Source organism: Mirounga angustirostris, unplaced genomic scaffold (assembly GCF_029215605.1).
Source record: "Mirounga angustirostris isolate CCGP_5_RB_7025 unplaced genomic scaffold, mMirAng1.0.hap1 SCAF_16, whole genome shotgun sequence".
Lineage (NCBI taxonomy): Eukaryota > Metazoa > Chordata > Mammalia > Carnivora > Phocidae > Mirounga > Mirounga angustirostris.
In genome coordinates, this window is record NW_026991724.1 from 53399353 (window position 1) to 53415971 (window position 16619).

The 16619-nt window shown below is 54.7% G+C and overlaps 2 protein-coding genes and 1 long non-coding RNA gene across 16 annotated transcripts in view; 2 read left to right on the forward strand and 1 right to left on the reverse strand.

Moving 5' to 3' along the window:
- The window catches only part of AP2A1 (adaptor related protein complex 2 subunit alpha 1), a 31958-nt gene extending 26195 nt beyond the window's left edge, over positions 1-5763 (forward strand). For 2 of the 5 annotated variants that reach the window (XM_064581456.1, XM_054511511.2), the window contains 14 exons: positions 68-250; positions 743-840; positions 1074-1305; positions 1413-1580; positions 1661-1824; positions 2151-2216; positions 2556-2612; positions 2719-2801; positions 2921-3009; positions 4157-4281; positions 4373-4489; positions 4584-4653; positions 4872-5006; positions 5325-5763. In XM_064581456.1, coding sequence (XP_064437526.1) covers positions 68-250; positions 743-840; positions 1074-1305; positions 1413-1580; positions 1661-1824; positions 2151-2216; positions 2556-2612; positions 2719-2801; positions 2921-3009; positions 4157-4281; positions 4373-4489; positions 4584-4653; positions 4872-5006; positions 5325-5402 — 1665 coding nt within the window. In that variant the 3' untranslated portion in view covers positions 5403-5763. The remainder of the gene's footprint in view (positions 1-67; positions 251-742; positions 841-1073; positions 1306-1412; positions 1581-1660; positions 1825-2150; positions 2217-2555; positions 2613-2718; positions 2802-2920; positions 3010-4156; positions 4282-4372; positions 4490-4583; positions 4654-4871; positions 5007-5324) is intronic. The other 3 variants (XM_064581457.1, XM_054511512.2, XM_064581458.1) reach the window with 2 other exon arrangements.
- FUZ (fuzzy planar cell polarity protein) lies at positions 5540-10169 on the reverse strand. 10 transcript variants are annotated; one of them, XM_045891963.3, is made up of 11 exons: positions 9759-10163; positions 9377-9498; positions 9003-9087; positions 8816-8884; positions 8516-8620; positions 7531-7728; positions 7306-7401; positions 6867-6973; positions 6726-6790; positions 6572-6646; positions 5540-6022 (listed from the first exon to the last, which is right to left on the reverse strand). In XM_045891963.3, exons 1-11 carry the CDS (start codon positions 9867-9869, stop codon positions 5799-5801), a joined length of 1257 nt encoding a protein of 418 aa, XP_045747919.1. In that variant the 5' UTR covers positions 9870-10163; the 3' UTR covers positions 5540-5798. The 10 variants fall into 10 exon arrangements, 9 of the variants coding, with proteins under 9 accessions (XP_045747919.1, XP_064437531.1, XP_064437529.1 ...); XR_010408247.1 differs by having other exon boundaries at positions 5886-6022; positions 6867-7091; positions 9759-10169; XM_064581461.1 differs by lacking the exon at positions 6572-6646 and having other exon boundaries at positions 6867-7091; positions 9914-10167.
- LOC123855881 (uncharacterized) lies at positions 7634-11151 on the forward strand. Its single transcript, XR_006793597.3, has 4 exons — positions 7634-7770; positions 8810-8897; positions 10192-10255; positions 10372-11151. It is a non-coding gene; the product is annotated as an uncharacterized LOC123855881 (long non-coding RNA).
- Positions 11152-16619: the final 5468 nt, after the last annotated feature.

Sequence of the window (16619 nt, forward strand, 5' to 3'; positions counted from 1 at the left end):
GACCTGGTTATTCCAGTTTGACTGTCGTGTGCACACACTCACACCTGTCCTCCCTCCCGGCTGGCAGGTGCTGAAGGTGGCCATCCTGGCCGAGAAGTACGCAGTAGACTATAGCTGGTACGTGGACACCATCCTCAACCTCATCCGCATTGCGGGCGACTACGTGAGTGAGGAGGTGTGGTACCGTGTGCTGCAGATCGTCACCAACCGTGATGACGTCCAGGGCTACGCTGCCAAGACTGTCTTTGAGGTCAGCACCCCCGCCTCACCCCCACTTCACCCCTACAGTGGGACAGTGAGGCAGAGCAAGGACAGCTGGGGCTGTGGGGCCAGCCCGCCGTGGCCACCGTCCTGCTCCCACCTCCTCAGAGCGGTGCCTTTGGGCCACCAAGGGACCTGGGCGCCGGGTCCTCACAGGCCAGTGTGAGGGTCAGCGGGCCGTGGGTGTGGGCCATCCAGTGCGTAGCCATCGATCTGCATGTCCCAGTGGTTTCCCACTCCTCCGGCCCCAGGAAAGGGGGCCCGTGCCACCGATTTTACCACCTGTGTGAGCAGAGGCCAGTCACTTAACTAGTCCGTGCCTCAGTTTCCCCACCTATTATTCCACCCACATCATAGCGTTCATGAGTTCCACAAGTTAATGGGCGTCACGGGCTTAGCCCTGCACCTGGCACCGCTGAGCAATCCTAAGTCAGGGCACACCGCTCCCGGCTGCCCTCACCCGCCCCGTCCCTGCCTCCAGGCGCTCCAGGCCCCCGCCTGCCATGAGAACATGGTGAAGGTCGGCGGCTACATCCTCGGGGAGTTTGGGAATCTGATTGCTGGGGACCCCCGCTCCAGGTGAGGCGGTAAACACATGCACTTCTGAGGGGTGCGGGGCTGGTGGTGATGGGGCCCCCGGGGATCCTCTCAGCCCCTCGCACAACCGTCCGGTGGTTGCGAGACAACCCAGCTCCCAGGAGCCTCTGGGACAGAGCGCTGCGATGGCCACCGCCCTGGGTGGCCTCTGCTGGGGCGGCACCCCCGGGAGGAGGCAGGGGAGCCATGTGCTGACGCCCCTCCACCCTCCCCAGCCCCCCAGTGCAGTTCTCTCTGCTGCACTCCAAGTTCCACCTCTGCAGCGTGGCCACCCGGGCCCTGCTGCTGTCCACCTACATCAAGTTCATCAACCTCTTCCCGGAGACCAAGGCCACCATCCAGGGCGTGCTGCGGGCTGGCTCCCAGCTGCGCAACGCTGACGTAGAGCTTCAGCAGCGCGCCGTCGAGTACCTCACGCTCAGCTCGGTGGCCAGCACGGATGTCCTGGTCAGCGCCGCGGCCCCCGCGTGCCCCTCCTCCACCCCTGCGCCTTGGCCGCCCTCTCCCCTGCCACCGAGCTGCCCCCGACCTGCTCTCGCCCTCTGACCCCACAGGCCACGGTGCTGGAGGAGATGCCGCCCTTCCCAGAGCGGGAGTCGTCCATCCTGGCCAAGCTGAAACGCAAGAAGGGGCCCGGGGCTGGCAGCGCCCTGGATGATGGCCGGAGGGACCCCAGCAGCAATGACATCAACGGGGGCGTGGAGCCCACCCCTAGCACTGTGGTGAGTCCCAGGGGCTGGGCCATCGGGGCTGGGGCCGCCGGGTGCTATCCCTTCTCACCTCCCCCTGCACCTCCCTGCAGTCGACGCCCTCACCCTCTGCCGACCTCCTGGGGCTGCGGGCAGCCCCTCCTCCAGCCGCACCCCCAGCGACCTCGGGTGCAGGGAACCTCCTGGTGGACGTCTTCTCCGACGGCCCGGCTGCCCAGCCCAGCCTGGGGCCCACCCCCGAGGAGGCCTTCCTCAGGTACCGCCGGCCCGGGCCCCCGGGCTGCCCCTTTTCCGTCTGCCCCCTCACAGCCCCCTCCTCCCTCCCTGTCCCTGTGCCTCTGTCGCCGTGGCTGCCACTTCCCCCGGCCTCCTCTCTCCCTCTGGCCACTCTGGACTCTTGGCTGACCCTGGCCACCCTGTGTCGTCCTTCCCCCTTCGCCATGTCTCAGCCTGCTCTTCCTTCTCTCTTTCCCTCCTCCCTCTTTCTCTCCCCCCCCCCCCCCCCGCCCTCTGCTGCCTCTCTGGGATTGGCTGCCTGCCACACCTGTCTTCTCTTGTCTGCTCTGGGATTGGATGGCCCAGCGAGCTGGAGCCGCCTGCCCCTGAGAGCCCCATGGCTTTGCTGGCTGACCCAGCTCCAGCTGCTGAGTAAGGGGTGGCCTCAGGGTTGGGGGGCAGATCTGTGTCCCCAGGGAGGGTTAGGGGACTTCAGGCTCTTATCAAGGGGTTCCTGATGAGCTGCAGAGGCAAGGATTTGGAGGGGAGTGAAAGTCGGGGTCCTCTGACGTGGGGCAGGGGTGGTGGTACACACCAGAGTCCTATTCCCATTAGAGGCAATCGCCAGTCTGATTCTGGGGTTCTTTGTGGGAATCTGGGTCTGTGGATTCTGGGGTTCTGTCCTTTGAGGGGTTACTGTCTCCCACCTTTAGCTTGGGTCTTCTCTAGCCCCCCAACTTCTTCCCGTCTCACTGCTTTCCCCACCTGCAGCCCAGGTCCTGAGGACATCGGGCCGCCCATCCCAGAAGCCGATGAGCTGCTGAATAAGTGAGTCATGGGAAAGATCAGGAGGGAATGGGGACAGGTGGGGAGCACTGAGACGGGCCCAGACAGGCACCCCTGGCATCCTGAACTCCCTGCCGCCCCCACCTAGGTTCGTGTGCAAGAATAATGGGGTCCTGTTTGAGAACCAGCTGTTGCAGATTGGAGTCAAGTCGGAGTTCCGGCAGAACTTGGGTGCGTCCGGAGGGGGGCAGTGTGGGGATAGGGTTTCGGGGACACCTGGGTTTGGGTGGCATCTGGAGAGGAGGTTGAAGGAAGTCAGATGGAGCCCTGCCCCTCCCCACCCTCTGCAGGCCGTATGTATCTCTTCTATGGCAACAAGACGTCCGTGCAGTTCCAGAACTTCTCGCCCACTGTCGTCCACCCTGGAGACCTCCAGACTCATATCCTCCCGGCCTGGCCCAGCCCCCTCCCCCGAGCCCTGACCCTCCCGGTCTGCCTTCCTGGCCACTGGGAAGCAGATGGACCCAGGTCCAGAACCCTGTTCAGTCTTCTTGAGAACCCGCGTTACTTGTTTGAGATACAGTGTCGTCTGTGAGACGGGTGGGCCTCTTCTCCCCAGGACAGCCTGAGGACAGTGAAGTGATGGGATAGGTGTGTCTGTTTGTCCCTGTCAGGCCTCTTCCATGTCCTGACCTTGTCCTCCACTGGGCTTCACACTCACGATTCCATTGCCTCCTGCATTCAAGAGCCAGGCCTGCAGGTCTGGATGCTGAGCAGGGCCTTCTTTGTGATCTGAGCCAGTCACTTGTCCCCTGTCTGAAGTGTAGACCCTCTTCCTTCTCATAGCGTTGTGAAGGTCAGTGTGGTTGGAAAACTCTGGAAGGGTGGCTGGCATAAAGGAAGGTGTCAGTCCTCCTTTCCCTGTCATTTCACGCCCACGAAATGACAGGGGTTAGGCCCCAAAGCTTTGAGGACCTTTTCAGTCCTTTGCCTCATTCAGCCAGCCCTCATCAACATCTCCAGAACTCCAGGCAGGCTCAGCTCTGTGCTGGGCATGGGTGGGGGACAGGGGCGGGAGATGCCTAAGACCCCACCCTTGTCAGCTTGAAGGTAGATGTAATAACGCTGCCGCCATTTTTGGTGCCCTGACCGTGTGCCAGACACACGAACAAGTGAGCGTGCCGGATTATTTCACTGAATGCTGAGGACACTGTGTCATTTTGCAGCTGAGGCTAAGAGGTAAAGTAGCTTGCCCAGAGTCCCAGGGGTGGTAAGATCCAGGATTCAAACTCAAGTCAGCCATCCCAGCCCCGGAAGGGCTTCTGCCCTAATACGGTGTGACACGTGCCATAATGGAGGTCCCTGCGCCCATCATGAAAGGCCGGAGTAGGCACCCAGGGGGGTGGCCGGAGGTCTCACTTAAGGGCTTTGAAGTTTGGGCCTTGCACGATGCGCCCGGGAGGGCAGGCCCGGCTTCTCAGTGGCCTGCGGGCTGGGGTTCAGAACCAGCAGGGGTTCGTGGCCAAGACCGCGGAGGGGAGGGGGGGTCGCCACCTCGCTCCGGCTTCCTTGACCCCCGGCGGCTACAGCTGGCAGTGCAGACCAAGCGCGTGGCCGCGCAGGTGGACGGCGGGGCGCAGGTGCAGCAGGTGCTCAACATCGAGTGTCTGCGGGACTTCCTGACGCCCCCGCTCCTGTCCGTGCGCTTCCGGTGAGTCGGGCGGGGCCCTGCTGAGCGGCCGTGGTCTCCTGAATGGGGGCCGGGCTCTGATGGAGCCTCCTTGCTCCCGCCCCCATGCCAGGTACGGGGGCGCCCCCCAGTCCCTCACCCTGAAGCTCCCGGTGACCATCAACAAGTTCTTCCAGCCCACGGAGATGGCGGCCCAGGATTTCTTCCAGCGCTGGAAGCAGCTGAGCCTGTGAGCAGTGAGGGGGTGCCGAGCCGCACCTGCACTTCAGGGGGGCGGGGCGGGGCCTTCCAAGCACCTGACCCGAACCTTTCCCCACCCCCAGTCCCCAACAGGAGGCGCAGAAAATCTTCAAAGCCAACCACCCCATGGATGCAGAAGTCACTAAGGCAAAAGTGAGTGACCACTGGGCGAGACAGGAGAGGGGCCCCTGGACTCACAGCCCAGGCCGACCTCTCCCTAACTGGGGCTTGGGGAGCGGTACCCATTTTTCCGTGCCTCAGCTTTCCCATCTGTAAAATGGGAATCACAAAGGTCTCAGGGGAACCCCGGTTTGCTACTGCCCGGTGGCTCCCAGATCTGGCACCCTCTGACGGCTACCCTTCTTCCCCAGCTCCTGGGGTTTGGCTCTGCTCTCCTGGACAATGTGGACCCCAACCCTGAGAACTTCGTGGGGGCTGGAATCATCCAGACTAAAGCCCTGCAGGTGGGCTGTCTGCTCCGGCTAGAGCCCAATGCCCAGGCTCAGGTGAGTGGTGGTCTGGGAGGTGCCCCTGAGACTGACTACCCCCTGCCTCAGTGTGCTCGTTTTTAATCCTGCCCTTCTGCTCTTTGTCCCTGTGTTCTCTATCTACTGTCTTCCTCGCCACATCCTTTTCCACCCTTCTGGGTCTCACTTTTACCCTTCACCCTCTCCCTCCTGTGTTGTTTTTATTCCTGCCTCCTTCCATCACCTTTCTGATCCCTTTCTCCTTTTTTCTCCTTTATCTCCCTGTATCCTCCTCTCCCGGGCTCTCTGTCCACTCTGCCTCCTCCCTGAGTCTGCACCGCCATGTCCCCCACCCAGATGTACCGGCTGACCCTGCGCACCAGCAAGGAACCTGTCTCCCGTCACCTGTGTGAGCTGCTGGCCCAGCAGTTCTGAGCCCTGGACTCTGCCCCCCGGGGATGTGGCCGGCGCCGGGCAGCCCCTAGGACTGAGGCAGCTTTGGTGGATGGGGCAGCGAGGGGACCTCCACTGGTGACAGGGAAGACCCCAGGGGTGGGGGGACGCCTGGAACCTTTCTCTGGCCTTTTGTATTTTTATTTTTGTTCATCTGCTGCTGTTTACATTCTGGGGGGTAAGGGGGAGCCCCCTCCCTCCCTTTTCCCCCCTAAGCACAGAGGGGAGAGGGGCCAGGGAAGTGGGCGCCTCCTCCCCTCCCACCCCACCCCATCGTAGCCCCTCCTGCCCCCCCATCCAGGGGCTGTGTATTATTGTGAGCGAATAAACAGAGAGACGCTAATAGCTGTGTCTGTGTGACCGGCTCACGGCCAGGGGTCAGAGGAGTGGGGTGAGGGCATGCAGTGTGTGGGTGGCCAAGCCCCGCAGCGCGTGTGTGGGACTCTGGGCGGACAGCAGTAGCAGCCGCCGCGGCCCCGACTGCAGAGCCACCAGCCGCCATCCCGTGCCTGGCTCCTCGGGCCCGGACACCAGGTAGCAGGCTCTCGGCACCTGGCTCCTCTGGGCCGCATCCTCCACCTTCTCCTCTGGTGACCCCGGCTCTGGAGGAAGGAAAGGAAGGGCCAAGGTGACCAGTGGGGCCCAGACAACTAGAATGCCAACCTGCAGGAGCAACACCACACCCTGAGCCTAAGTCTGACTCCTGACGGGCAAGGGCCTCATGGCTCCAGCCAGCTGTCAGTTGCCTGAAGAAGGACATGGACCTTCTCCCCCTTCTTCCCAGCCAGCCTCCATCCCCCCTCCCTCCTGGGGATGCTCTGTGCAGCCCTGGACAGTCCGCTTAGCAATACAGATCACAGACATGCAGGTATACTGACCAGGTACCAGGCACTGGACTCCAGGCACAGCCCTTGGAACCCTCCGAGGGAGGGGGGGGGAGCCTCTGCCCCACTTTATGCGGGGAAGGTGGGGGAGGTGGAGTCAGGCAGCTAGGAGGGGCCAGTCCTCTGTCCCTCCTTTGTCTCCCTAGGGCCTCAACTTTTCCTTCCTCATCTAGGCTCTGTGGAACACCCCCCATCAGTGTGGATGCCCCCGTCCTCCCTTGTGTGAGCGGACACTCGGTGTCCCAGGAGTGCGCAAAGGGGGCACACCTGGTGGGAAGTGCGAGGCGGTGACCAAGGTGTAGAAGGCGCGCAGGAGGCGCCGACGATGCTCAGGAGAAGGCTCTGGTTGGGGGGAAGAGAGGGTGACAGAGAGCCCCTCCTGGGCCCAAGCTCCTCCCGGCCTCACCCTCCTCTCAGTCACCTTGATCCGCAGAGGGCTCCACCGTGAAGAGGCAACGTTTCAGTTCCAGGTGGAGAAGCAGCAGCCTGTGAGAAAGGGGGTGTCATGGCCAGGGCAGAGGGGATGAGGACCCCCCAGACCACACCCCCGTCCAAGCCCTACCCGAGGATGTCCATGTGCAGGGGGAAGCCAGCGGGCAGCGCTCGAGGTCCCAGCGGCACGCAGGCCCGCAGCGGGTCTAGCACTGGCTGCCACCAGCGATCCAAAAGCTGAGGCGAGGCCGGTGGGTGAGGTCAGGGGCGGGTACCAGGGAAGGGGGCGTGGCCAGGGAGGAGAGGCGGGGCCCACGAGGGCGGGAGGCCGAGGGGACCAAGGAAAGGGTGAAGCCTGGAAGGATGGAATGAGAGCGATAGAGGGACGGGGCTGGCGGGAAGGTGATTGGAACGCAGTCCGCGGGGGGCGGGCCCTGGTGGGGGGGCGGGGCTGACGAGGGGCGGGCCCAGAGTGGAGAACGCTGGCAGGGCGGGGTGCTGAGAGAAGGGCCGCGGCTGGCGAGCGGAGCGTGTCATAGGGGAAAAGCGGGGACATGGGCCGGATTCACCTGCGGATCCAGCTGGCTGAGGGGAGGGCGCGGCCCGCAGAGCAGACACAGCTCCAAGCCCGGCAGCAGCGTCAGGGTCAGAAGCCGGTGCGGGACCTGAAGGGGGCCGCAGCAGGGGCTGGCCGGAGCTCCGCCCCTTCCCGCCGAAGCCCCGCCTCCTCGCCTCCCGGCCTCTAGGCCCTTTGCTCCCACCTGTCCCAGGCGCCCCGACCCCCCCCAACTCACCGTGGGACTCCCGTGCGGCAGGTACACCGGATAGTCTCGAGCTGCCTGCGGCGGCAGGGACCCCACCAGCCAGGGGAGCAGCACGGCCTCCGGCGTCCCCAGCCGCCACCAGCTTTCTGTTGCTGCCACCACCCGGCCCGACACGACCAGGCTGCCAAAGGCCGTGCCCGCCGCTTCGGCGAACCCAGAGAGGGCTTCCTGGGTCAGGAGACATGAGCAGGGGCGGCAGTGACTTCCCAGGTGGGCGAGGAGTGTGAAGAGACGGGCATACAATTCAGAGTTTGCCTAGTGGCATGCTCACGTGCCTCACCCTCCCTGGGCCTTCACCTTCACACACAGGTACCATCCCCGAGTCACACTGTAAAGTTAAACAGGTAGGGTGGCTGCTCCCTAGCCTGACACGTGTTACTGAAGCTAATAATCACAACAGCCGCAGCTGCGGTTTATTGAATCCTCCCCTGTGTCAAGTAGGCGCAATCAACCACCTACTCCAGCTAGGAGAGGTCGAGTCGTCAGCTCCTAGTCACATCATGAGAGGTGGCCATGCCAGGGGCATCAACAAGAGCGGTATTTAAGGAAAGATAGATGGAAATTCACCAGCAAAAGGAACAGCATGTGCCAAGCAAGGAAGCTGGGAAGTTGTTGGGGTCCGTGGGACCCCTGAGGCAGCTGGGTGAAGGTGGACTGTGGAGTTAGCAGAGGTCAGGGTGAGCATGGTGGTGGGTTTCAGATTCCACAGGTCCTCAAACACCAGGCTGCGGGGACGGGAGCTTGTCCTGGGGGTGATGGAAGCCATGGGAGGGCTGTGAGCTGGAGAGGGGTGGGGTCAGTTCTCCGTGTAGAAAGACCCTTCTGGGGCCAAGTGGGGGTTGGAATGGAAGCCCAAAGGAGGAGAAAAGGTCGAGGCAATGATCCAGGGGTAAGAGGATGAGGACCGAGCCAGGGCCAGTGACAGGTTTAAGGGTTCCCAACACATTCTCAGTACCTGCAGGAGAGACCCCTCTGGAGGAACCACGCAGTCCACACACTGGGTCAGGTCCCCGATGAGCTCAGAGTCCCCCAGGAAACTGTCAATGAGGCGGTAACTGGCCTAGCAGGAGGAGGAGGGAGGAGCTTAGGACCCAGGTGGGCCCCAGATCTGCTGCCTCCCCTTCAGAAAACTAGCCCTGCTGGGCCTGGCTCTAGAGTCAGTGACCAGGCTGCCCCAGGGGCTCCTGGGAACTGTAGTTTCCGAATATCAGTGACCTGGGATCCTAACTTCCACGCTCCCATCCTGCAGCCTCACCCTCAACTCCTTCTTCAGTCTCTCTACGTTGCGGATATTGGTCAGTTCTTCGAGTCCTACAAGAAGAACCTAGAAGAACCAAGTAAGAGAGCCGGGGCTGGGTATGGATCTGGACTCCTGGTGTGAGGGAGAAGGATGCTGAGAGCTCAGATTTCTGGGTTTGGGGAAGAGGGCTGGGGAGTCTCACCATGGCCCCAAACACCATCTGGAGTAGTCTCTCCAGCCTCAGCTCCGAGGTGCCCTCCTCAGATGACAGAACAATGAGGGTGATGCTGTGAGAAAGGAAGGTGAGAAGGAAGAATGAGTCCAGGCCAGGCAAACAGGGCCGTGAGGAGAGTAAAGTCTGCCCTTGATCCTGGATGCCAGCTACATCTTTTGCCAGCCAGCATAACCTGCTTCTCATACAGAGAAACTTAGGGATCGGAGAGGGTAACTGGCTTGTTGAAGATTCCACAGCCAAGTAAACAGCTGGCCTTGGAGAGCCCGTAGGCCTCAGGGTCATCTTCAACAGGGGCCATCACCCAGGCCCTGGCCCTGCCCCAAAAGCTACAGCTTGGAGACCTGTCATGGAAGCTTTTCCACACCACGGTCGTATCCTCCGTCCTTGCAGAGCTCAGCTGCACCTCGAGATTCTGCCCAAACATGTGTACTCCATTGAGGGAACCGATGACAGAGAACGGGAGCTGGGGAAAAGTTGGGAACATTAGACAGGAGCCCAGTCCCCTCCACCTTGGAACCCAAGTGTCCAGGGCCCCAGCCCCCTCCTCTTTCTATATCCCCTGGCCCCTCCTCCTCTGGGAACCAGGATTATTAGTGCAGTCATTGCACCCTTGGCCCTCTAAACTCAACTCTGAAACTTCTCCAGACCCTACTCCCTTGACGACACAGAGTCCAAGGGCCTAGCCCATTTCTATTTTGAAGATCCAGGGGTCCAGGGCCCCACCTGCTGGCGGGCGGGGGCGCCGCCGCGGCTGCTTCTGCAGAATAAGGGGACTCCGCTGGTGGCCGCAAGGCAAAGCAGATGTACGGTGCCCTCTGTCCCCTCCTCGCCCATCTGGAACCCCCTCCAGTCCCCTCGTGGGGGCAGTCAGTGACCACCTTGGCGTATGCCCGTAGTCACACCAAGTCGGGCGGCCGGTCGGCCGTCCGAAGCCGCCAGAGGGCGAGATGGGGAGCTGATTGGAAGAGAAGTAGATTTCCCGCCTTCTTCATCCAACTCAAACCCACCCTCAGTCTCTATTCCAGCACCTCCCCAAGCCCCATTAGGTTCTCTTCCGCCTCAACCGGAAGTCACCTGCCCCTAACAAAGATGGCGCCCATCGTGCGTGTAAAACTTCGTAGTTTCCCCCTAATGTTTTGATTCCATTTATTTAAAGAAGAGAATGAAGAGCCCGGCTTGAAAGCAGTGACCGCGCCGAGGCGTTGTCTAGCAAGCGACAGGTAGGCTAGGATGTTTTACATTCTAAATTGATAAACAGCTGTGCCCCACTCAAAGATGGTGGCGGGGGGGGGGCGCCGAGGCGTTGCCTAGCAACCACTTTCCGTCTAATTTCCAGTCTAAGGCTGCAGAGAGCAGTGCCCGACTCCAAGATGGCCGCATGACGAATCTCGAGCAGATCCCAGAGAAATACCATCTCCCCCTTCACCCTCGCGGGATGGTTTGGTCCGGCCACTGTTGCCTAGCAACCACCAAAGGAGCCGGTTGTTTTTGTTATTAGAAAAAGAAAGATGAAATCCTTTATTTTCCAGAATCATAAAAACAAGATTATTTCTGTCATAAATTTATACATGTTCGTGCAGCATGCTGAACGTGAAAATACTCCTTCCCAAGCCCTTTCCCGAAATAAAAATTTGACAGTTTAACACAGAACATTCACAGATTTTTGACAAATACGATCACGGGTGCTAATGTTGCCTTCAAACTTTTTCTCATTAGACCAAATAAATATATGTTGTTTTTTTAAAATGTCTTTTTATAATCAACATTATGCATGTAACAAAATCGATTTAGCCAGTCCTGTATTGACATACATTAGTTTCCTTCCTCTGTGTGTTTAAACTGATAAAGTAAAATTTCATTTAGTTGTGAATTTAATCAGCTAGAACTTTTCTATTTTGTGAGAATATGGCCTTCATTCACCCAAATGTATTTGTGAAATATATAGTAATGTTAAAAAACATGTTTCCTGGGCGCCTGGGTGGCTCAGTTGGTTGGGCGACTGCCTTCGGCTCAGGTCATGATCCTGGAGTCCCGGGATCGAGTCCCGCATCGGGCTCCCTGCTCGGCGGGGAGTCTGCTTCTCCCTCTGCCCCTCCCCCTCTCATGCTCTCTCTCTCTCAAATAAATAAATAAAATCTTTAAAAAAAAAAAACATGTTTCCTTTCAGACATGTTTTGCCTGCATTCTAGATTTGATTTTTTTTTTTTTTAAGATTTATTTATTTATTTTAGAGAGAGAGCATGAGCAGGAGGGGCAGAGGGGAAGAATCTCCAGCAGACTCTCCGCTGAGCCCACAGCCCAACAAGGGGCTCCATCTCTCAACCCTGAGATCATGACCTGAGCCAAAGTCCAGAGTCAGACAACCCTTAACTTACTGAACAATCCAGGTGCCTCTCTCTAGATTTGATTTGTAACAGCTGATAATATTAGGATGTTTATCCGCACACTAAATTGCATCAAACTTTTAGAGGAAGAAATGTACACAAAATAGCAAATGAGTAGGGAGGCACCTGGCTGATTCAGTCTGAGGAGCCTGCAACCCTTGATCTTGGAGCAATGAGTCTGAGCCCCACTCAGACTGGGTTGGGTGCAGAGATTACTTTTTTAAAATGAGTTCGGAATGCCTGGGTGGCTCAGTCAGTTGGACATCTAACTCTTGATTTTAGCTCAGGTCATGATCTCAGGGTTGTGGGATCGAGCCCCGAATTGGGCTCTGGGTTCAGCATGGAGCCTGCTTGGAATTCTCTCTCTCTGCCCTACCCACCTGCTCACATGCTCTCTCTCTCTCTCTAAAATAAATAAATCTTTTTAAAAATGAAGTAAAATCTCAATTTCTCCCTGTAGTTTTATGAATTTTTCTTTAGTCCATTTATATTTATTATGACTACTGATATATTTGGATTTATTTCTACCATTTTATTTTTATATTTCTTATCGTCCTGCCTTTTTAAAGCTTTTTCCTCCTTTCTTATCTTTTCCTGGATTATTTTTTCATTTCCTCAATCCATTTTTCCCTCTCTCTTCTGGTTTCAAATGTATACACTCTAATTCTCTTTTGTTTTTATTGGTTACCCTTGAAACTTTACCATACACAATTCAGCAAAAAGTTAAACAAGATCTTAAATGCTCTCTCATATACTACAAAGAGCATATAGCAGTTTACCTCTGTTAAACTCCATCCAGACTAACCAACTAAGTGTTGTCAGCATTGTAACTGTGACTTTTTTATGCCTTCATTGAATATTTTTCTTTTTTTAAAAAAATTTTTTAAAGATTTTATTTATTTGCGAGAGAAAGAATGAGAGACAGAGAGCATGAGAGGGAGGAGGGTCAGAGGGAGAAGCAGACTCCCTGCTGAGCAGGGAGCCCGATGCGGGACTCGATCCCGGGACTCCAGGATCATGACCTGAGCTGAAGGCAGTCGCTTAACCAACTGAGCCACCCAGGCGCCCTAGGTCTTTTAATGCAGATTTCATTAGGTAGGCATGGTTGATTAAATCATTGGCCATTGTTGATTAACTCAATCCCCAGGGCTTCAGGGGGTGGGGCTGAAAGTTCCAACCCTTGAATCATGCCTTGGTCCTTCTGGTGACCAGTCCCATTCTGAAGCTATCTAGGGGACCCCAGCCACTAGTCATTTCATCAGCCTACCAAAAGACACTCTTTTCACTGCAGAGATCCCAAGGGTCTTAGAAGTTCTTGTGTGAGGAACCAATAGGACACTGAGGCCATATATTACAATAAAAAATGCTCCTACCACCCTTAATGCTCAGGAAATTACAAGGGTTTTAGGAACTCTGGGCCAGGAAGTGGGACAAGGAGCAAATATATATTTCTTTTTTTTTTTTTAAGATTTTATTTATTTATTTGACAGAGAGAAACACATCAAGAGAGGGAACACAAGCAGGGGGAGTGGGGGAGGGAGAAGCAGGCTTCCCACTGAGCAGGGAGCCCGATTCAGGACCCTGGGATCATGACCTGAGCCAAAGGCAGACGCTTAATGACTGAGGCACCCAGGCGCCCCTATATTTCTTACTATATCATATTATCACATCCTTTAGAAAGTCTCTTGGAGTTAAATTCTGTTTTTATTACCTGGGATGTTTTACCCCACCTTCATTATCATACAGTTCTGGGGTGATAGTTAAATTTTTTTTTGAGAGAGAGAAAAAGAGAGAGCATGGGGGGGCAGAAGGAGAGAGAGAGAAAATCTCAAACAAGCTCCACACTCAGCAAAGAGCCCAACTCTATGGGGCTCAATCTCACGACTCTGAGTTCACGATCCAGGCCAAAATCTAGAGTAGGACGCTTAACTGACTGAGCCACCTGGGTACCCCCAGAGTGATAGTTAATTTTTTCCGAGTCTAAACCTTGTAGTTTCTATTTTTGCTGTTAAGAAGTTGGCTCTAATTCTACATATACTTCCTTTTTTTTTTTTTTAAGATTGTACTTATTTATTTGACAGAGAGAGACACAGCGAGAGAGGGAACATAAGCAGGGGGAGTGGGGGAGGGAGAAGCAGGCTTCCCGCTGAGCAGGGAGCCCGATGCGGGACTTGATCCCAAGACCCTGGGATCATGACCTGAGCTGAAGGCAGACGCTTAACGATTGAACCACCCAGGTGCCCCTGTACATATAATTTCTTTGTGGAGGGCGCCTGGGTGGCTCAGTTGGTTAAGCGACTGCCTTCGGCTCAGGTCATGATCCTGGAGTCCTGGGATCGAGTCCCACATCGGGCTCCCTGCTCAGCGGGGGGTCTGCTTCTCCCTGTGACCCTCTTCCCTCTCATGCTCTCTGTCTCTCATTCTCTCTCTCTCAAATAAATAAATAAATACATAAAATCTTTAAAAAAAATAATTTCTTTGTGGAGGTCTGTTCTTTCACTCTGGGTACTCTTCAGTCTTTAACTACAGTGAGTCAAAGTGAGCAGTTTTTTTAAAATGTAATTTTATATTCTGTGCTTCCGGGATCCAAGAATTCATGTTTTGCTTTGCTTACACTTTTTTTTTTTTTTAAGTAATCTCTCTGCCCAACGTGGGGCTTGAACTCAGAACCCTGAGATCAAGAGTTGCATGTTCTATGGACTAAGCCAGCCAGGTGTCCCAGTCATTTTGTTTTTTTAACTTCTAATCAATTCTAGAAAATATACAGCAATAAACTCTTAAAATGTTGCTTCTCCTTGGGGCGCCTGGGTGGCTCAATCTGTTAAGTGTCCAACTCAGGTCATGATCTCAGGGTCATGGGATCAAGCCCATGTTGGACTCTAAGCTCAGTGGGGAGTCTGCTTCTCCCTCTGCTCCTCTCCCTACTCATGCTCTCTCTCTCTCAAATAAATAAATAAAATCTTTGAAAAAAAGTTGTTTGTCCTATATTCTCTTTTTTCCCCATTTCTGCCTCAGGTTAGAAAATTGTTAGACCTTCTCTTTCTAGCCCCCATATCCATTTTCAAATTTTAAAAATATTTTTCATTTCCTAATATTATATTCTGGGTAATTTCTTTTTTTTTTTTTTAAAGATTTTATTTATTTATTTGAGAGAGAGAGACACAGCGAGAGAGGGAACACAAGCAGGGGGAGTGGGAGAGAGAGAAGCAGGCTTCCCGCCGAGCAGGGAGCCCGATGCAGGGCTCGATCCCAGGACGCTGGGATCATGACCTGAGCTGAAGGCAGATGCTTAATGACTGAGCCACCCAGGTGCCCCTAATTAGTGTTGTTTTAAGCCATTAAGTGTTGAGGTAATTTGTTACACAGCACAAGATAACTTAGATAATGTCCTTTGTTTCTCTCACCATTTTGCACATTATGGTACATTACAAACTCAACCATTCCAGGACTTGGAGTCCCGGCAGTGGGGATCTCACATCTGTTAATTGTTCTTTCTGTGGACTCTAACTTACCGTCCTTGCTTCTGTGCTGGTGGTCTTTGACTCTGAACTCATTACTTGATATCGACCTGAGTCCTGTGAGGAGCATTTACGTTTACTTTTGCAGATTTTTAGGAGTGTTACCAATCTGGAGCTGCCCTGGGAGGCCCTGGCTTACCAGGAAAAAAAGGCTCCGTTTTCCAATTCACAACTACTTTCAGGGTCTTGGTGATGTCAATGCAGCCCCTTCCCTGTGCAGGCAGTTCTACTCCAAAGTCCTCTTTTTTTGTGAATTTTTGCCTCTCTGTTTTTTTTTGGGGGGGGGGGAGTAGTAGAGGGATTCTTGAAGAACTTTTATTAGATCTATGGGTTTTTTTTTAAGATTTTATTTATTTGTCAGAGAGAGAGAGAGAGAGCACAAGCAGGGGAAGCAGCAGGCAGAGGGAGAAGCAGGCTCCCTGCTGAGCAGGACCCCCGCTCTCAGGACCCTGGGACCATGACCTGAGCCAAAGGCAGACGCCCAACCAATTGAGCCACCCAGGCGCCCCATGAGGTCTATCTTTTAAGAAACCATCAATGTTGGGGCACCTGGGTGGCTCAGATGGTTGAGCGTCTGCCTTTGGCTCAGGTCGTGATCCCGGGGTCCTGGGATCGAGCCCCACCTCTGGCTCTTGGCTCAGCGGGGAGTCTGCTTCTCCCTCTCCCTCTGCCTTTCCCCCTGCTCATGCTCTCTGTATCTCTGTCTCAAGTGAATAAATAAAATCTTAAAAAAAATGACAACTGCTTAAAAAAAAAAAAGAAACCATCAATGTTGCAAAAACAGTATTATAACACCTAATCCATCATAATGCCAGAAGCTGAAGTCCAGGCTAAAATATTCAATTGTTCATTTTTACCATTTGTAATACATTAACGGAAATGTATTAAAAATCAGTTAGGGGCGCCTGGGTGGCTGAGTCAGGTAAACATCTGTCTTTAGCTCAAGTCATGATCCTGGGGGCCTGGGATCCAGCCCTGGTAGGGCTCCCTGCTCAGCGGGGAGTCTGCTTCCCCCTCTCTGTATGTCCCTCTCCCCCGACTTGTGCCCTCTCTCTCTCAAATAAATAAATAAAATCTTTAAAAAAATCAGTTAATACAACCAATCGTACATTCAGCTTATCTAAAGAAAGGTTTCCTTTTAGTTAACGGGGCAGATTTTAATGTTAGGAAGCATTTTAATCTTCTTACCTGTTAATCATTTTTCCTTTCTCCAATTTAATCTTCCTTATAATTTTATTTTATTTTATTTTATTTTTTCTAAGATTCCATTTATTTATTTGAGAGAAAGAGAATGAGAGACAGAGAGTACGAGAGGGAAGAGGGAGAAGCAGACCCCCCGCCGAGCAGGGAGCCCCATGCGGGACTCGATCCCGGGACTCCAGGATCATGACCTGAGCCGAAGGCAGTCACTTAACCAACTGAGCCACCCAGGCGCCCCATAATTTTATTATTTTTTAAAAAGATTTTATTTATTTATTTGACAAAGAGAGCAAGGGAGCACAAGCAGGGGGAGCAGCAGAGGGAGAAGCAGGCTCCCCGCTGAGCCTGAAGATTGATGCATTGATCCCAGGACCCTGGGATCATGACCTGAGCTGAAGGCAGACACTTAACCAACTGAGCCACCCAAGCGCCCCTTCCTTATAATTTTATTTATTTTTTATTTTTTTATAGATTTTTATTTA

What these genes read in the sequence shown, in the direction of transcription:
- FUZ (XM_064581459.1), bottom strand. Translation starts at nt 9,869, where the DNA reads ATGGGCGAGGAGGGGACAGAGGGCACCGTACATCTGCTTTGCCTTGCG. An exon ending in GACTGAAGAAGGAGTTGAGG is followed by an intron (nt 8,621 to 8,815) that starts GTGAGGCTGCAG and finishes TCCTCCTGCTAG; the next exon opens with GCCAGTTACCGCCTCATTGA. An exon ending in TCAGCCAGCTGGATCCGCAG is followed by an intron (nt 7,092 to 7,305) that starts GTGAATCCGGCC and finishes CCATCCTTCCAG; the next exon opens with GCTTCACCCTTTCCTTGGTC.